Here is a 17,731-nt window from a genome sequence, read left to right as displayed (position 1 = left end):
ATATAGACACACACGCACCGACTCTCACATAAATACAAAGATCCCCCGTGTAGCCTTACCATACTTTAGTAGAAAGTGCTGTTAGCGAGCACCTATGAAGGCCGGCACGGCACACGAGGAGGCGGGTGTCCAGCACCACGCCTGACCGCCTTTGTCTCCCTAGTGGCGATGTTTGTACACCGCACCAGGTCCTCATTTGAGGCTGAGTCGACCTACGGTAAGCCCAGGACCGATTCAGATATTCGTCGAACTCGGGACGGCGGTTTCGCAGCGCAGTGCGTCAACCACTGCGCCACCGCTCCCCCCCCACCCCGCTTCCCACCCCGTGTCCCCCGCAGCGACCGCTCCCTCCCCCCTGCTGCTGCCCGCACGTCACAGGCGACCCCACGTGGGAGTTGTTGGGGGTGGGGGTCAGGTCACGGCTAGTACCCCCCCCCCCACCCCCGTTATAGGTCTGATAATAGCCTGAAGATACCCGGGGTTTTCATGAAAGGAAGGCCGGGGGCTGATACAGCGGAGAAAGATCTCACTCTTGTAGACGAGACTCCTCCTGATTTCGCGAGTTCCCACGCGGCCACTCAGAATCGAGTTGCAAGCGGTGGAACGTCGCCGTCCGCCCCCTCTGCCCCAGGTCGCCGGCGTGCCCGCACCGCGTTCACGCCGCTGCAGGTCACGGCGCTCGAGGCGGAGTTCGCGATGTCGCGGTACCCCGACCCCACGGCCCGGGAGATCCTGGCGGCCAGGCTCGACATCTCAGACTCGCGGATACAGGTGCGACTCCGGACCCTGGCACCACCGCACCCCACTACTCCAAAGACAAAGATCCCCCAATTGGGCTCAACAGCCTTTCGGGGGAAGTGCTGTTAGCGAGCACCTATGAAGGTCGGCACGGCACACGAGGCCCCCCGCTCACGTTCCCCCCGACGACTCCCCCCCGCCCTTACCCCCCTCGCCTCACCCCCTCTCCACCCCCCTACCTCTCCCCGCCCCTCGTCTAGGTCTGGTTCCAGAACCGACGCGCGCGGTGGAGGCGGAGCGCGTGCTCCGCCACGGTATGCGACACACACACACATCACGTGCATCACACACACACACCACGTGCATCACACACACACACACCACGTGCATCACACACACACCACGTGCATCACACACACACCACGTGCATCACACACACACACACCACGTGCATCACACACACACCACGTGCATCACACACACACCACGTGCATCACACACACACACACCACGTGCATCACACACACACCACGTGCATCACACACACACACACACCACGTGCATCACACACACACACCACGTGCATCACACACACACACCACGTGCATCACACACACACACACCACGTGCATCCCACACACACACACCACGTGCATCACACACACACACACCACGTGCATCACACACACACACACCACGTGCATCACACACACACACCACGTGCATCACACACACAAACACCCCGTACATCACACACACACACACCACGTGCATCACACACACACACACCACGTGCATCACACACACACACACCACGTGCATCACACACACACCACGTGCATCACACACACACACACCACGTGCATCACACACACACCACGTGCATCACACACACACCACGTGCATCACACACACACACACCACGTGCATCACACACACACCACGTGCATCACACACACACACACACACCACGTGCATCACACACACACACCACGTGCATCACACACACACACCACGTGCATCACACACACACACACCACGTGCATCCCACACACACACACCACGTGCATCACACACACACACACCACGTGCATCACACACACACACACCACGTGCATCACACACACACACCACGTGCATCACACACACAAACACCCCGTACATCACACACACACACACCACGTGCATCACACACACACACACCACGTGCATCACACACACACACCACGAACATCACACACACACACACCACGTGCATCACACACACACACCACGTGCATCACACACACACACCACGTGCATCACACACACACCACGTGCATCACACACACCACGTGCATCACACACACACACCATGTGCATCACACACACACCACGTGCATCACACACACACACCACGTGCATCACACACACATATAGAAAGCCATCCACATTAACCAAATCATTGCCCAACACTTTAAAGACAGATTTAACAACACACAGAGAGATATTCTTAGGTTTTTTCGGTAAAGTCACGTAGGTAAAACATCAAAATTAATAAAAAATAAAATAAAATAAAGATCACGACGTTTCGGAGGCAACACAAGTCTCCGTCATCAGGTGGGACCGTCACAGCCAGATTAGCTGCATCAAGTGAGGCAATGATTCAAGATGTAATCCCTTAAAAGCAAGTTGAGGGGGGGAGGAGAGGGGGGGGGAGCTCATCAGAATGTGGCAGCCAATGAATAGAACGCATCGGGAGGGAGGGGGCCGATACGTTCCATTCATTGGCTGCCACATTCTGATGAGCCCCCTCCCCTCCCCCCTCAACTCGCTTTTAAGGGATTACATCTTGAATCATTGCCTCACTTGATGCAGCTAATCTGGCTGTGACGGTCCCACCTGATGACGGAGACTTGTGTTGCCTCCGAAACGTCGTGATCTTTATTTTATTTTATTTTTTATTAATTTTGATGTTTTACCAACGTGACTTTACCTAAAAAACCTAAGAATATGAATCCTTGCAGTCACGAAAGCTTCAAATCTAGAACACAGAGAGATGTGCACTGCCCTAGCACAAGTGGTCAGCTCTTGCCCTCTCCGCGCTGACGCCTGGCTGCCCGCCTGGTGCCCTCACGTCTCCACCCCGCTCCACCTTGGTGACCTCACGTCTCCACCCCGCTCCACCTGGGACGACTCTCGTGGAAGTCCACCGGCGGGAGACCAGGCGCACTCGACTCAGTGGAACCTCGGTCCCAAGCGTGGCTCCTGCCGCTCACCACCGGCAGCCCTTCCTCCACCATCACCGCGCGTGGAACTCGGCACGGAGACCCCCCCCCCCCCGCATGGTAACGCGTGGTGCTCCGTCTCGCCCTGTCCCTCCCTCCGACCAGGGGAGCCCGGACCCCCACGAGGCGGACGACAAAACGACCCTTGTGGCCCGCAAGCCGCAGCTGCTCGCATTGGTGCCAGGAGCCCTGTTCGCTCTCCCCTTGCCTCTCCCCTCCCTGCCTCTCCCCTCCCTGCCTCTCCCCTCCCTGCCTCTCCCCTCCCTGCCTCTCCCCTCCCTGCCTCTCCCCTCCCTGCCTCTCCCCTCGCTGCCTCTCCCCTCGCTGCCTCTCCCCTCCCTGCCTCTCCCCTCCCTGCCTCTCCCCTCCCTGCCTCTCCCCTCCCTGCCTCTCCCCTCGCTGCCTCTCCCCTCGCTGCCTCTCCCCTCCCTGCCTCTCCAGTCGCGGCCTCTCTTCACGGGACTCTGCCGCCGCTGCTGCTGTTGCCCCGACTGGCGGGGTCCGGCCTCTTGTGGGGGGGGCCTCGCGCCTGCGCTCCCCGGGCTCCTTGGGGGCGATGGGGGCGCAGTGGGGGCGCAGGGCCTCCTGCTCGTGTTGGACTCGTAGACATCGGCGCCCGACGAACGCCGTGAGGACTCGCGCGGTTCAAACACCGCGTGAGTCTGTGGAGCCGCGGAGCCTCCTGGGCGCGCGCATCGCGGTCACGGCCGTCGCACCCCGCGACTGGGGGCCACGGAACCCGCGCGGGACTCGGACGCGAACCGGGGCTGAGTCGATTGCGGGGCCAGAACCGTTCCACACCCCCCCACCGGGCTACCCGGTGCGTGGCACTGCTAACGAAGGTTCAGTTGTTTGTATTTTTTATTTTAACATAATAGTCAATGTGTATGATTACAAACACAACAATGTCACGATGTCAACCACGGCGAAGGAATAAATGCAAAATAAATGTCGTCACTAATTTAGTGACAAGTTAAATATGAATTGACCGCACTGTGGTCCGACTGCTTGGGGAGGCTTTGGAGAGGCTGATGTTGAGTCTCACACCAACACGGAGTTCGCCAGGGGCTCTGTAGCCGAGCCAGCCTGGTCAACGCGCAGACCTTGGGCCGCGTTGACCCCCTGGGGTGCTCACGGAAGCACCTGCTCGGCTGCTCCTCCACAGTTCAATCCATGATACGGGCGTGGGCGAGTGGGACCCCATCCCTCGAGCACTTTGGGGGGGGGGGAGTTGAGGGAGGGTGGGGGCTCCACCCGGGGCTGGACCCGGACTGTTCGTGTGGAACTCCTTGTGAGGTCAGAGGCTCAAGGTGAAGGCTGCCCCCGCCGTGACCCCGAGAAGAAGGCCGTGACGGAGGGGAGGGGCAGCAGGGAGCGACTCGGGCAATGCGACCACTCGTCGCTTATTTGTCGACTTATCTAAGTCATGTTACTGCAGAGCGCATTCGCTCAAGGCAATTCGCCGTGCTTACAAAGCGACGACAGAATGGAACGATGTAGTTGTCAGGGGCGTGCCACACGGCATTGAGGGAAGAGTGACAGCGAACGCGAGGTACTTAGAGATCACGGAAAGGTATGGGAGGGACGGGAGGGAGTGGAGGGGCGAGGGGAGCCACATGGCACAACCGAGATGAACATCGACTCCTGAATCGCAGAGCCACGAGTGCGATGTGGGGGCGGGGAGGCCACGACACCTTCTCTGTACGGCTCCCACGACACCGCCAGAAACAGACCCCTCACTCCCCTCACTCCCCTCACTCGCCCCACTCGCCCCACTCTCCTCACCATCCTCACCCTCCTCACTCCCCTCACCATCCTCACTCCCCTCACTCTTCTTACCATCCTCACTCCCCTCACTCCCCTCACCCTCCTCATTCCCCTCACTCCCCTCACCCTCCTCACCATCCTCACTCCCCTCACCCTCCTCACCATCCTCACTCCCCTCACTCCCCTCACTCCCGTCACCATCCTCACTCCCCTCACTCTTCTCACCATCCTCACTCTCCTCACTCCCCTCACCCCCCTCACTCCCCTCACCCCCCTCACTCCCCTCACTCCCCTCACCCCCCTCACTCCCCTCACCCTCCTCGCCCTCCTCACCATCCTCCCTTTGAGCGCCTTCCCCTCTCTGCACCCCCTCGCTTTACTATCTCAGCGCTTCTCAACCTTTTTGGTATCAAGCCCACTGCCCCCCACAATCAGAACTGCCCCCCCCCCCCCACGTGTATCGGCGTGTTTTGTCACCGCACCGTGGCGCTGACATCCCCGCACACACGAGACATTGCTCCTGCACGGTGTCCGTGCTGCAGCCTGCGCTCCCTCCCCCCTCCCTCCCCCCACCTGCCGCCCTATCAGCGCAGCACCCCCCGTGCTCACGGCAGACTCTGTTCCCCTCGACGTGACGCATGCGTGGGTGACCCGGGCATGACCCCCCCTCCCGCCCAGGTGTAGAGGGAGGGTGGACGCGGTTACGCGGCGGCGGCGGCGCAGATAACGCGGCCCGCAGCGCGGTGCCGGCCGGGTTCACGAGGAGGTCACGGATGTGTCGAGGGGAGGGGCGGGCGGGGGCGAGGTGGGGGGGGGGGCTTTGCCACCTCAGCGCAGGAAGCGATCACATCGCCTGCGCTCGCTCCGGCGAGGGATGCAATCGGTGGGGGGGGGGGCAGTCGAGTTGTTGTGTGGGGGGCATCCACACCAACCCCCCCACCAACACCAACACCCCCCCACCCACACCAACTCCCCCACCCACACCAATCCCCCACACCCACACCAACCCTCCCCACCCACACCAACCCCCCCACCCACACCAACCCCCCCCCACCCACACCAACCCCCCCCACCCACACCAACCCCCCCCACTCACACCAACCCCCCCCCCACCCACACCAACCCCCCCCCACCCACACCAACCCCCCCACCCACACCAACACCCCCCCACCCACACCAACTCCCCCACCCACACCAATCCCCCCCACCCACACCAACCCTCCCCACCCACACCAACCCCCCCCACCCACACCAACCCCCCCACCCACACCAACCCCCCCCCACCCACACCAACACCCCCCCCCCCCCACCCACACCAACCCCCCCCACCCACACCACCCCCCCACACCAACCCCCCCCACCCACACCAACCCCCCCACACCAATCCCCCCCCCACCCCCACACCACCCCCCCACACCAACCCCCCCCACCCACATTAACCCCCCCATCCACACCAACCCCCCCCCACCCACACCCCCCCCACCCACACCAACCCCCCCCCACCCACACCAACCCCCCCCCCACCCACACCAACCCCCCCACACCAATCCCCCCCCCACATCAACCCTCCCCATCCACACCAACCCCCCCCCACCCACACCCCCCCCCCCCACCGACACCACCCCCCACACCAACCCTCCCCATCCACACCAACCCCCCCCCACCCCCCCCCCACCCACACCACCCCCCACACCAACCCCCCCCCATTCACACCAACCCCCTCCCCATCCACCCCAACCCCCCCCCCCACCCACACCCCGCCCCCCACACATCCTGCCCCGGGCGGGCACCATGAACTTTGCCCCCTCGCCTCCCGCACCCCGCAGTGTTTACGGCGGGCTGAGGGTGGGGGCTGAGGGTGGGGGCTGAGGGTGGGGGCTGAGGGTGGGGGCTGAGGGCGCGGGGTAACAGAGAGGTCACTGGCACTGGGCCACGTGAGCGGGAGTCGCACCGACCCGCCTGCGGCGCCGCCGCCGCTGCTGCTGCTGCTCGCCAGGCGCCAGCTCGGGCTGGACGCGAAGGGCGCAGCAGCTTCAGGCGGCACCAGACGACTCGAGTCGAGCGGTAGTCCGCGTTGTACAGCAGCCACCACGACGCGTCACTGGGCAGTCACCACGTGTCACTGGGCAGTCACCACGTGTCACTGGGCAGTCACCACGTGTCACGGGGCAGTCACCACGTGTCACTGGGCAGTCACCACGTGTCACGGGGCAGTCACCACGTGTCACAGGGCAGTCACCACGTGTCACGGGGCAGTCACCACGTGTCACTGGGCAGTCACCACGTGTCACGGGGCAGTCACCACGTGTCACAGGGCAGTCACCACGTGTCACTGGGCAGTCACCACGTGCCACTGGGCAGTCACCACGACGCCTCACGGGGCAGTCACGACTAGAGGCCGACCAAAACTGAATCTCTGGTTTCGGCTTTCGACCAAGACTGAAACAGAAAGGTATATAACCGAAGTTACGGAACACAAGATTTATGAAATACTGTACTAGCTTTACTACCCGGCTTCACCCGGGACTTGGATTCACCACGGCCGGCCGCCTTTGTCTCCGATGTTGACACACCACACCACTTACTTGTTTGAGGCTGAATCGACCTAGGGGAGGCCCAAGACCGGTTCAAATAATCGTCACCGGCCGTGAGCGGGAATCAAACTCGGGCCGCCGGGTTCGTAGCGCAGAGCGTGAATCGCTACGCAGTCCCTGCCCCCCCCCCCAGGTGCGTGACGGCCCCAGACCAATGTTGCGGCTGTAACCTCGCTCGCAAGCTGCTGCTGCTGACGTGTGTGTGTGTACACAGTGTGTGTGTGTACACATACACACACACAGTGTGTGTGTATGCAGCCTATCGCATAGGATTGCCTAGCGCCGACTGACCGGCTGATAGACTTAGCACGAGCGTTATATTCTAAAAATAGATCTTCGGTTGACGATCGAAAGTCAATATCAGTTTCGGCCGAAACCGAAACCAGACCGAAAGTTAGAAATTAACTTTCGGCCCAAACCGAAAGTTAGAAATTGACTTTCGGCCGAAACCGAAAGTATGCCGAAAGTGGCAATTTGCCAACTTTCCGCGCCGAAACAGAAACCGAATTTCGGTCGGCCTCTACTCTCGACGTCTGACAGCACAATGCTCTTCACAACCACAAGATATCGCTCCAGATCTCCGCCTCTTCTCCAACGCCACCAACTCCGTTGTTCTGGTGATTCGCCATGCACTGCGTGCGGGCACAGAGTCTAGACGGCCAACTCGTTATGGGTGGACGGTCGTGATGGTGGTGTTGGTGGTGAGCTGCGAGCCAAGATTGTGACACGGAGGCAATCTGCACCTCGGTGAACACGCGAGCCACGCGGCCGGCGTCTCCCGAGGAGCGTGGCGGCGCCGTCTGTGGGACAGCCACTCGGCGTGCTCGTCCCGACTGCACGAGGTCGCCGTGTGACGCAGCGCGTGCGTCACTGCGTGCGGGGCACGTGACGCAGCTCCACCTCTTCCCCTGACTGACCAATCAGACACGTGTCTCAGCTCCACCCCTACCCCTGACTGACCAATCAGACGCGGGTTCCCAGCTCTCCCCCCCGGCACGCCACGTGCGCGTCTCCGCCTCCCCCTGGCGGAGGCGACGGGAGGCGCCGCGCGCGTGCAGGGAAACGCGCGGCGCCCTCTGGTGGGCGCGGGGAGGGAGGGAGGGGGGCTCGCGTGCTCCCCCCTCGACGCGATTGACAGGCGAAATGCAACTTAATTCCTTTCACTGAAATCAACGACTCGACGTTTCGGCCGAGAGGCCTTTGTCAGCGGTCGAAGCCGAGTGTTGGAGTCAGTCGAGGAATGGTCCGGGCCGGTGTCGGGGTGCGGTGGAGGCAGTGAGCGGGGTACGCGGCTCACGACAGCGACGCGGCGACAGACGGAATCGTGTCGGACAGAGCGCCACGAGAACGAGGCGACGCGGGGCGACGTGACGCGGGGCGCTGTCACGACCCCCACGAGCCTCGCGCCCCGCCCCCCGTGGCCACTCCCCGTGTGCCCGTAAGTGACGCGCCGCGCCGACTCCCGGAATCCGTGCGCCGAGCTCCCAGCGCAGAGAGAGAGAGAGGCGTAGAGGCAGAGTGACAGGACGCGTCATAGAGAGAGAGGAAGAGTGACCGACAGACAGGGAAATAGCGACAGGCGAGGAGTCACAGAGAGAGAGACTCGGTGGGAGTCAGAGACTCGGTGGGAGCCAGAGACTCGGGGGCCCTCTTGAGTGACCGGAAGAGACACGCGCCCTGGTGCGTCTGACCACCCCCACCTGCCTCACCACCCCTCACCTGCCTCACCTGCCTCACTACCCCTCACCTGCCTCACCACCCTCACCTGCCTCACCACCCCTCACCTGCCTCACCACCCCTCACCTGCCTCACCACCCCTCACCTGCCCAGGTGCGCAGCGATTTCACCCGACATCCCCACCGCCAGCTCCCTGCGGGAACAAGGTGAGGATGTGTGTGCGTTGAACTTTTGTCGCACCGTACGTAGCCAAGCGTGCTAATCGCAGGTGCGAGGGGATCACGGCGGGGGAGGGAGGTTGTCGGAGGGGAAGGGGCTGGGGTACGCATTTAAGGCTGCGTTGACCTAGGGGGAGACCCAGAACGGGTTAAGATCCGCAACACGGCAGTGATTGGTTCCGGGAGTCCGCCCGTCGAACTCGCTGGGTTCGTAGCGCAGCGCGCTACCTGTGCACAACCGCTCCCCACAGTGACGCACACACACACGCGCGCACACACACACACACGCGCACACACACACACGCACACACATGCACACACACACGCACACACACGCACACTCACACACACACACGCGCACACACTCACGCACACACACGTGCAGTACGCGCAGTACACACATACTCACACACGCGCACACACACACACGCGCACACACACACGCGTACTCTTACACACAGGCACATGCAGCAATCGCCATTCGCCTCTACGGCGACGTCACCATAGAGCACGTGCCAGGCTAGGTGCACACACGTGAGAGGGTTCGCGTTCCGTCACGCCGCGCTGCATGGCGATCTCGGCGGGGTGCCAGGGGCGGTGCGCCGCTGGGCTGTGGAGAGATTCACCCCCAACGCGCTAAACAAATCATGGCGACGCTCAACCACGAAGAGACAGGAGCCGGATGGGGGGGGGTCTGGAAGCCTCCCCCCAATTCCCTTGCAGCTGTGTGGGGAATTACCCCCCCCCACCACCAGCCCCCCCCCACCACCAGCCCCCCCCCCACCACCAGCCCCCCCCCCACGACCAGCCCCGCCACGTTTCCCCAAGCGACACCACGTGACGTGACCAAAGTTTGACTTCCTGTTCGCCTTCCGCATTTACTTGTTTCGTGAGATCCCTGTTCCCCCACGCACGCAAATCAACCACTCACACAGCCACTCACCCGCCCACGCGCCCACCAACTCACCCACGCACGCACGCACGCGTGCATCTATTCATTCACTCGGTCACGTGTCCACACGTTCACCCACGCGCCCACCTGCTCGTGAACTCACACCCTCTCACTCACCCAGTCACCAACTTCGCCCCCGGGACAGGCACTCACCAACCCACTCACGCATTCTCGGCCTCACGCTCTCCCACCCGCTCTCTGACGGCGACGTTTGGCTCCCAACTTCCCCATTCATGACCCATGCAGTCCTCCACCCCTCCCCAGCGCCATTCGCCACTCGTCGCTGTGACGTCACCACGGCGCTGGTGCCAGGCTAGGTGCAATTTGAGGTCACAAGAGGTCACGGGAGAGGCCCAGGTGCCCATGGGTTGACTGAGAGGACTGGAAGATGCGCCACCTTTTGTTCCCTACTGAGTTTTAGCCGAAGGGCGCTCTGCTCGTTGTTGTGAGCGTATCTACTCTGCCCTCTGCTGTTGTTGGAGGACGACTGCCTCCGACTGTCCAGGAACGTCCTTCACGAGCCTCTTCCAGAAGCCAACCTTGACACCGCTGATACGAGGCTCAGCAAGTCCACTCAGCTCCACATCCTCCACATCCCTTCTCTTGCCCGTGTCGCGCACGTTTCGCCTAGCCACCGCATGCCCAAGCTGCTTGGGCATGCGGTGGCTGGGCATGCGAGCTCCATGACTCACACAATCCAGTCTGGTTAAAGCCGGGATGTAAAGGGGTGGTTCACGTTCCGACAGGAAGGAGGAGTTCGCCGTCTCTGAAGTCCGAGAGACGGGGCTTCACCTCCCAGAAACGCCTCGGCCTGGCCCCGAACCGCCCGTGGGAACGACTCACCTGAGTTTCTGTATGCGCGTGTTGTGTGTGTGTGGTGTGCGTGTTGTGTGTGTGTGGTGTGCGTGTTGTGTGTGTGTGGTGTGCGTGTTGTGTGTGTGTGGTGTGTGTGTGGTGCGCGTGTTGTGTGTGTATGGTGTGCGTGTTGTGTGTGTGTGGTGTGCGTGTTGTGTGTGTGTGGTGTGCGTGTTGTGTGTGGTGTGGGGCAAGCAGGGATGAGTGGGGGGAGGCACAAGCCCCGCCTGGGTCCCTGGCTCGTGGACCAGGTGGATGGAGGCCGCTACCCGGGCCTGCGCTGGCTCGACGACTCCAAGACGCAGTTCCGGGTGCCCTGGCCGCAGGTGTGCAGAGGGGACGCGGCCAATGAGCCGTGCGCTCTGTACAGGGTGAGTGTCAACACAGCCACACACACGACCACACACCCACGACCTCTCCCCGCTCACCCCCCCCCGCCGCGCACTCTCCCACGAAGGGCGCACTCGTGAGAGCAACGACGACGGTCGGCTCCTCGCGGCGCAGCGCGGCCAGCGGCCACACGTGAGCCCGGCTCCTCGTGCGGCCCTTGACCCCCCCTCCGTCCCCTCCACCCGTGTTTGTCGCCACCCCCTGGCCCCGGCAGGCGTGGGCGGTGACCTCGCGCAAGTTCCAGGAGGATCGCGACGCGCCCGACCCCCCCAAGTGGAAGACGAACCTGCGCTGCGCCCTCAACAAGAGCCGCGACTTCCGCCGCGTGCTCGACGCCTCCAAGGAGACGCCGCCCTACAAGGTGTACGAGTGGTGCGCGCGCGTGCCCTACGGTGAGCGCACCGCGTGCACCAGTGTGTCTGTGTGTACACGGGTGTATGTGTGTGTACACGGGTGTGTGTGTGTGTACACGTGTGTGTGTGTACACGTGTGTGTCTGTGTGTACACGAGTGTGTGTGTACACGTGTGTGTCTGTGTGTACACGAGTGGTGCGCGCGCGTGCCCTACGGTGAGCACACCGCGTGCACCAGTGTGTCTGTGTGTACACGGGTGTGTGTGTGTACACGTGTGTGTGTGTGTACACGAGTGTGTGTGTGTGTACACGTGTGTGTGTGTGCACGGGTGTGTGTGTGTACACGGGTTTGTGTGTGTGTACACGGGTGTATGTGTGTACACGTGTGTGTGTGTACACGAGTGTGTGTGTACACGGGTGTATGTGTGTACACGAGTGTGTGTGTGTACACGAGTGTGGGTGTGTACACGAGTGTGGGTGTGTACACGAGTGTGTGTGTGTACACGTGTGTGCGTGTACACGAGTGTGTGTGTGTACACGAGTGTGTGTGTGTACACAAGTGTGTGTGTACACGTGTGTGTGTCTGTGTGTGTACACGAGTGTGGGTGTGTGTGTACAGGAGTGTGTGTGTGTACACGAGTGTGTGTACACGAGTGTGTGTGCACGAGTGTGTGTGTGTGTGTACACGAGTGTGTGTGTGTACACAAGTGTGTGTGTGTGTACACGAGTGTGTGTGTGTGTGTGTACACAGGTGTGTGTGTGTACACGAGTGTGTGTGTGTGTACACGAGTGTGTACACGAGTGTGGGTGTGTGCATTAGTGTGTGTGTGTACACGAGTGTGCATATAAAAGCGGCCGGGCGTGATGCTCGCTAACAGCTCTTGCCCCAACAGTCGTTTAAGGCTATACGGGGGATCTTTGTCTTGTTTGTAGTTGTAGCGGTTATCACGCCGCGCTACGAAGCTGCCGACCCGGGTTCGATTCTCAGTCACGGTCAACACCAGTGACTCAAGCGAGTACCCAGTGTCATGTGCTAACGTCGCCACAAGGGAGACAGAGGCACTCACTCGTGTGCCCTGCCGGCCTCGAGAGGGTGCTCGTTAACTGCACTTGCCCCAACAGTCTGCTAAGGCTATAAGGGGGGTCTTTGTGTTGTGTGGCACGGGCTGGAGTGGAGGAGATGTGCCGATGCGGTTCGGGAGGACGTGGAGCGGAGCGGACTTGCCGTGAGTGCCTCGCAGGATGGCTGTGGGGTCACACTGCCCCTCGCTCCGTCATGGACCCTCGCCACCCCATTCCCCCGCTGCCCCCTGACAGGCGGGGCCCAGCCGCTGGGCACTAAGGAGCCAAAAGAGGAGGATGAGGAGGAGGATGAGGAGGACGAAGATGAGAACGAGGTGAACTCCGCCGAGCCCGCGACGAGTCCGGAGTCGCTCCCCCCCTACACTCCCAGCATCGACTACGGCATCCCCAGCGAGAATCCGGTGGGGGGGGGGGGGGGGGGTGCACGGGCATTGGAAGGGGAGGGGCAGGGTTTTGGGGGGTAAAGAACTGTGAGGGGGGGGGGGGTCAAGAGGTGTGAGTGACGAACACGAGTTAGTTGCAGGAGGGGGAGCATGGGAGTGGGAGGGGGGGCAGGAGTTGGTGCGGGACACGGGGGTGAGTGGTGGTGGGGTACACGGGGTTGGGGGGCTTGGGGGTAGGGTGGAGGCTCGGGGGTGGTAGGGGTCACGTGACGGGCTTGGCTTGAACCCACGGGGTCTGGCCGATGACCAGATCTCGGCCGCTAAGCAGCACCTAGCCTGGTTGGGCTCAGACTGAGAGGTGGCAGCACAAGAGATGGCAGTACAGCAATGGATCGAGTGGATTCTTGAATCCATCTGTGGGCAGCAATCGTCGTGATTCGGCGGTGGGCAATTCAAGGCAGCGGGTGAGGAACTGATGGTGAAGCTGACACCGCTACCACCCTGATGATGGTGTTGGTCATGATGATGTCACTCTGCCCCTCTAGGAGCTGAACAAGAACATTGAGATGCTGACGCTGGTGGACGATCAAGGTGGACCTCACATCGGCCGCTCCACCACTCACGCATCGACCCAAACACTGCTTTTCGTGTTGACCGAGTTGTCCCGGCCCCGCACCTGCGGTCAGCGCGGTTGGCTGCGGACCGCGCGAAAAGAAGTTCGACGTACACACGGCGACCTTGAGACTTGACCCCCCCCCCGCACCCCGCCTCTCACGCAGGCCCACCGCTACCCCACCCCCACTGGGAGCGAGGCCCCTCTTTGTTCGGCCTGAGCCCCGAGCGCCCCGGGGGCCTCGCCGCCACAGAGGCGGCGAGGATGATCGGGGTCCCCCCCGGGGGGCCCCCCGCCCCCTCGGCGATCCACCTCGACCCGGAGGTGTGCATGCCCCCCCTGGACGTGCCCCCCGTGGACGTGCCCATGCCGGATGAGGGGGGGGGCTTCCGAGCGCTCCCCCAGATCTCCCTGCCTCCAGGTCAGCGATCGTCTCCTTCGCAACATTCGCTGCCGCTGCCTTCTTCTACATGGCAATGAAACTCCTCCACTCTCCACACTCGTCCACACTCGTCCACACTCGTCCACACTCTCCACACTCTCACACTCTCACACTCTCACACTCTCCTCCACACTCTCACACTCTCACACTCTCACACTCTCCTCCACGCTCTCCTCCACGCTCTCCACACACGCATCACGAACGCTGTTCCAAGAGGAAACCCCATGCACAATCACAGACAACGTTCCGGGCAAGAGCCCTTACATTCGAAACGGACCGTTCAGAGCCCTGCCTCGCCGCACGCAGAGACAGACCTGGAGCTGCAGATGGAGTACCGCGGGGCGTGCGTCATGGCCCCCGTCACGGTGCGGGGCGGCAGAGGCTGCCGCCTCTACAGCGGCGACCTCGACCTGCAGAGGGACATCGCGCCCCAGTACAACGGCCTGCTGGGCCCCATGGAGTACGAGCAGGTGGGTGGGTGAGTGAGTGGGTGGGTGGGTGGGTGAGTGGGTGGGTGGGTGGGTGAGTGGGTGGGTGAGTGGGTGGGTGGGTGAGTGGGTGGGTGGGTGAGTGGGTGAGTGGGTGGGTGGGTGAGTGGGTGGGTGGGTGAGTGGGGCTCACGTGCACGAGGCTGCCCCTTCCCACCCCCCAACCGCCGCCACGATGAAGCTACACGCAAGCCGGGCGCCTGGTGGTGGTGGCGGTGGTGGCGGTGGTGGCGGTGGTGGTGGTGGTGGTGGCGGTGGCGGTGTTGGCTACGCTGCACGTGGCTGCCGTAATGACCCAGCGCTGCGTGTGGAGGCAGCAGCAGCAGCAGCAGCGGCAGCAGCGAGGGTTGGTGGAGCACCGTTGACAGATGTCGTGAAACTCCCTTCTACCCGTGGGCGTCGAGGGGGAGCCGTGCCCTGGCTCGCCAGGAGAAGGCGGCACAGCGAAGTGGACTAATCGCCATCTGTGTCCATGCGTATGGGGATAGAGTGTTGCCCTCTCACGGGCAAGATGTGGGTTTCTCCGGGTGCTCCGGTTTCCTCCTCCCCACGTGGATAGTAATAAACACACCCCACTCACCTACCCACCCACCCACTCACCCACCCACTCACCCACCCACTCAAACACCCACCCACCCACCCACTCACCCACCCACCCACCCACTCACCCACCCACCCACTCACCCACCCACTCACCCTCTCACCGCTCCCTCCCCGCCCCGCTCCCCCCGCCCCCCCGCTCAGATCGCGTTCCCGTCGCCCGCGTGCATCACGGACGGGAGGCAGCGGGAGTTGACGGAGCGCGTGCTGCGCTTCACCGAGCGGGGCCTGGTGCTGGAGGCGCGGGGGGGCCGCCTGCTGGCCACGCGGCTGGGCCAGAGCCGCGTGTTCTGGTCGCGGAGTCACGTGGCCCCCGGGGGGCCCACGCCCCCTCCGTGCCTCCTGGAGAGAGAGACCCCCACGGAGCTGCTCGACTTCCAGGTCTACATCGCGGGTACGCTCACCGCACTCGCTCATTGCACTCACCGCACTCACCGCACGCGCTCACCGCACGCGCTCACCGCACTTACGGCACGCGCTCACCGCACGCGTAGTGGGAACAGCATCAAGGTCCCCCGTGTGGCCCACACAGACTGTTGGGGCACTGCCGCCACCCTTGGTGTGACCCCGCAGCACGCCCGGCCACCTTTGCCTCCCCAGTGGCGATGTTGACACACCGTAGCGGCTGTTGACACACCGTAGCAGCTGTTGACACACCGTAGCGGCTGTTGACACACCGTAGCGGCTGTTGACACACCGTAGCGGCTGCTCGTCTAAGGCCGAGTCGAGCCGGGTGGAGTGAGGCCCAGGATCAGTTCGGTTATTCCTCACCATTGTTGGCCACGAGTGGGAATTAAACTCGGGATGCCACCGCCTCCCCTGCCCCCCCACCGACTCGGCCCCGCAGAGCTGCTGGCGTGCCTGCAGGACGCAGGGGGCGCACAGCTCCCCGACCCCCGTGTGCTGCTCTGCTTCGGGGAGGAGTGGCCGGACCGTCAGCGGCCTCGGCACAAGAAGCTCATCATGGTGCAGGTGTGTGAGCCACGCCACGTGTCCCCACATCTGTCCACGTGTCCACGTGTGTCCACGTGTCCCCACGTGTCCCCACGTGTCCCCACGTCTGTCCACGTGTCCCCACGTGTGCCCACGTGTGCCCACGTCTGTCCACGTGTCCCCACGTCTGTCCACGTGTCCCCACGTCTGTCCACGTGTGTCCCCGTGCGTCCCTGTGCACAGGTGGTGCCCACAGCCATGCGCATGCTGCGCGAGTTGGCAGAGGGAGCTCCACTCTGCTCCATATCGCTCAACTCGGACCAGCTCCAGATCTCGGAGCAGAACGAGAACGACAACATCGTGGCCTACCTCAGGTTCCGCCTGCAACAACATCAGCAGCAACAGCAGCAGCAGCAACAGCAGGAGCAGCAACAGCTGATGCAGCAACAGCAGCAGCACCAGCAGCGGCTGGAGCTACAGCAACAGCTGGAGGAGCTACAGCAAAATCAAATGCAGCAGCTGCACCTACAGCTGATTTAGCAACTGAAGCAGTAACAGCAGCAGCATTGTTCGGCCATGTGAAAGCACATGGGTTGGGGCTTTCGTATTATTGATCCCCACAAAGTAGTTCTGTTTTAAACTCCCTGGACAAGGGATGGGCTGGGACCAGGGTTGATAGTGTAGCGCCACAAGGTACCCACCCCATACTGCTCCATCCCGTCACCCGTAGACTCGAGAGTCAGACACCGTGAGCGAGCACCTCAGGTACTGTCACGCGCGCACACACATACAGACACACGCATACAGACACACGCACAAACATACATACACACACACATACAGACACACGCATACACATACAGACACACGCACACACATACAGACACACGCACAAACATACATACACACACACATACAGACACACGCACACACATACAGACACACGCACAAACATACATACACACACACATACAGACACACGCACACACATAGAGACACACGCACACACATACAGACACACGCACAAACATACAGACACACGCACACACATACACACACATACATACAGACACACGCACACACGGCACGTGACCCCGAGCACACGGCTCCACGCCAGTGGCAGCATCGAGGTGTCGCCGGCTGGAGCAGTGGATTAATCGTGGCCCACGCCGACGCTCGAGGCTTCTCACCAGCAAGAGCGACGAGCAACACGCACGGAGCGGCGCGCTGCTCCCGTGCGGAGCGGCCGCAGTCCGGGTTCGCCAGCCGCAGTGGGCGGTGACCTATTGACCTCAACAGCGGCCACCGCCGTTCTCTCTCTGGGCCCTCTCCGGTGTGGGTCAAGGTTGACCTTCGCTGTGCGTGACGCGGTGGGAATA

At 62.3% G+C, this 17,731-nt stretch overlaps 1 protein-coding gene across 1 annotated transcript; it reads left to right on the top strand.

Annotated features, from left to right (window-relative positions):
- Positions 1–3,506: 3,506 nt before the first annotated feature.
- LOC144936423 (interferon regulatory factor 6-like) lies at positions 3,507–17,678 on the top strand. Its single transcript, XM_078863470.1, has 10 exons — positions 3,507–3,847; positions 11,267–11,439; positions 11,673–11,850; positions 13,128–13,294; positions 13,822–13,867; positions 14,056–14,310; positions 14,638–14,801; positions 15,564–15,813; positions 16,267–16,391; positions 16,596–17,678. Exons 1-10 carry the CDS (start codon positions 3,562–3,564, stop codon positions 16,890–16,892), a joined length of 1,941 nt encoding a protein of 646 aa, XP_078719596.1. The 5' UTR covers positions 3,507–3,561; the 3' UTR covers positions 16,893–17,678.
- The last annotated feature ends 53 nt before the right edge of the window (positions 17,679–17,731 follow it).

The sequence above is a fragment of the Lampetra fluviatilis genome, chromosome 16, assembly GCF_964198595.1.
Source record: "Lampetra fluviatilis chromosome 16, kcLamFluv1.1, whole genome shotgun sequence".
Lineage (NCBI taxonomy): Eukaryota > Metazoa > Chordata > Hyperoartia > Petromyzontiformes > Petromyzontidae > Lampetra > Lampetra fluviatilis.
Note: the sequence above shows the minus strand (reverse complement) of the source record. Positions and strands in the feature narration are given on the sequence as shown.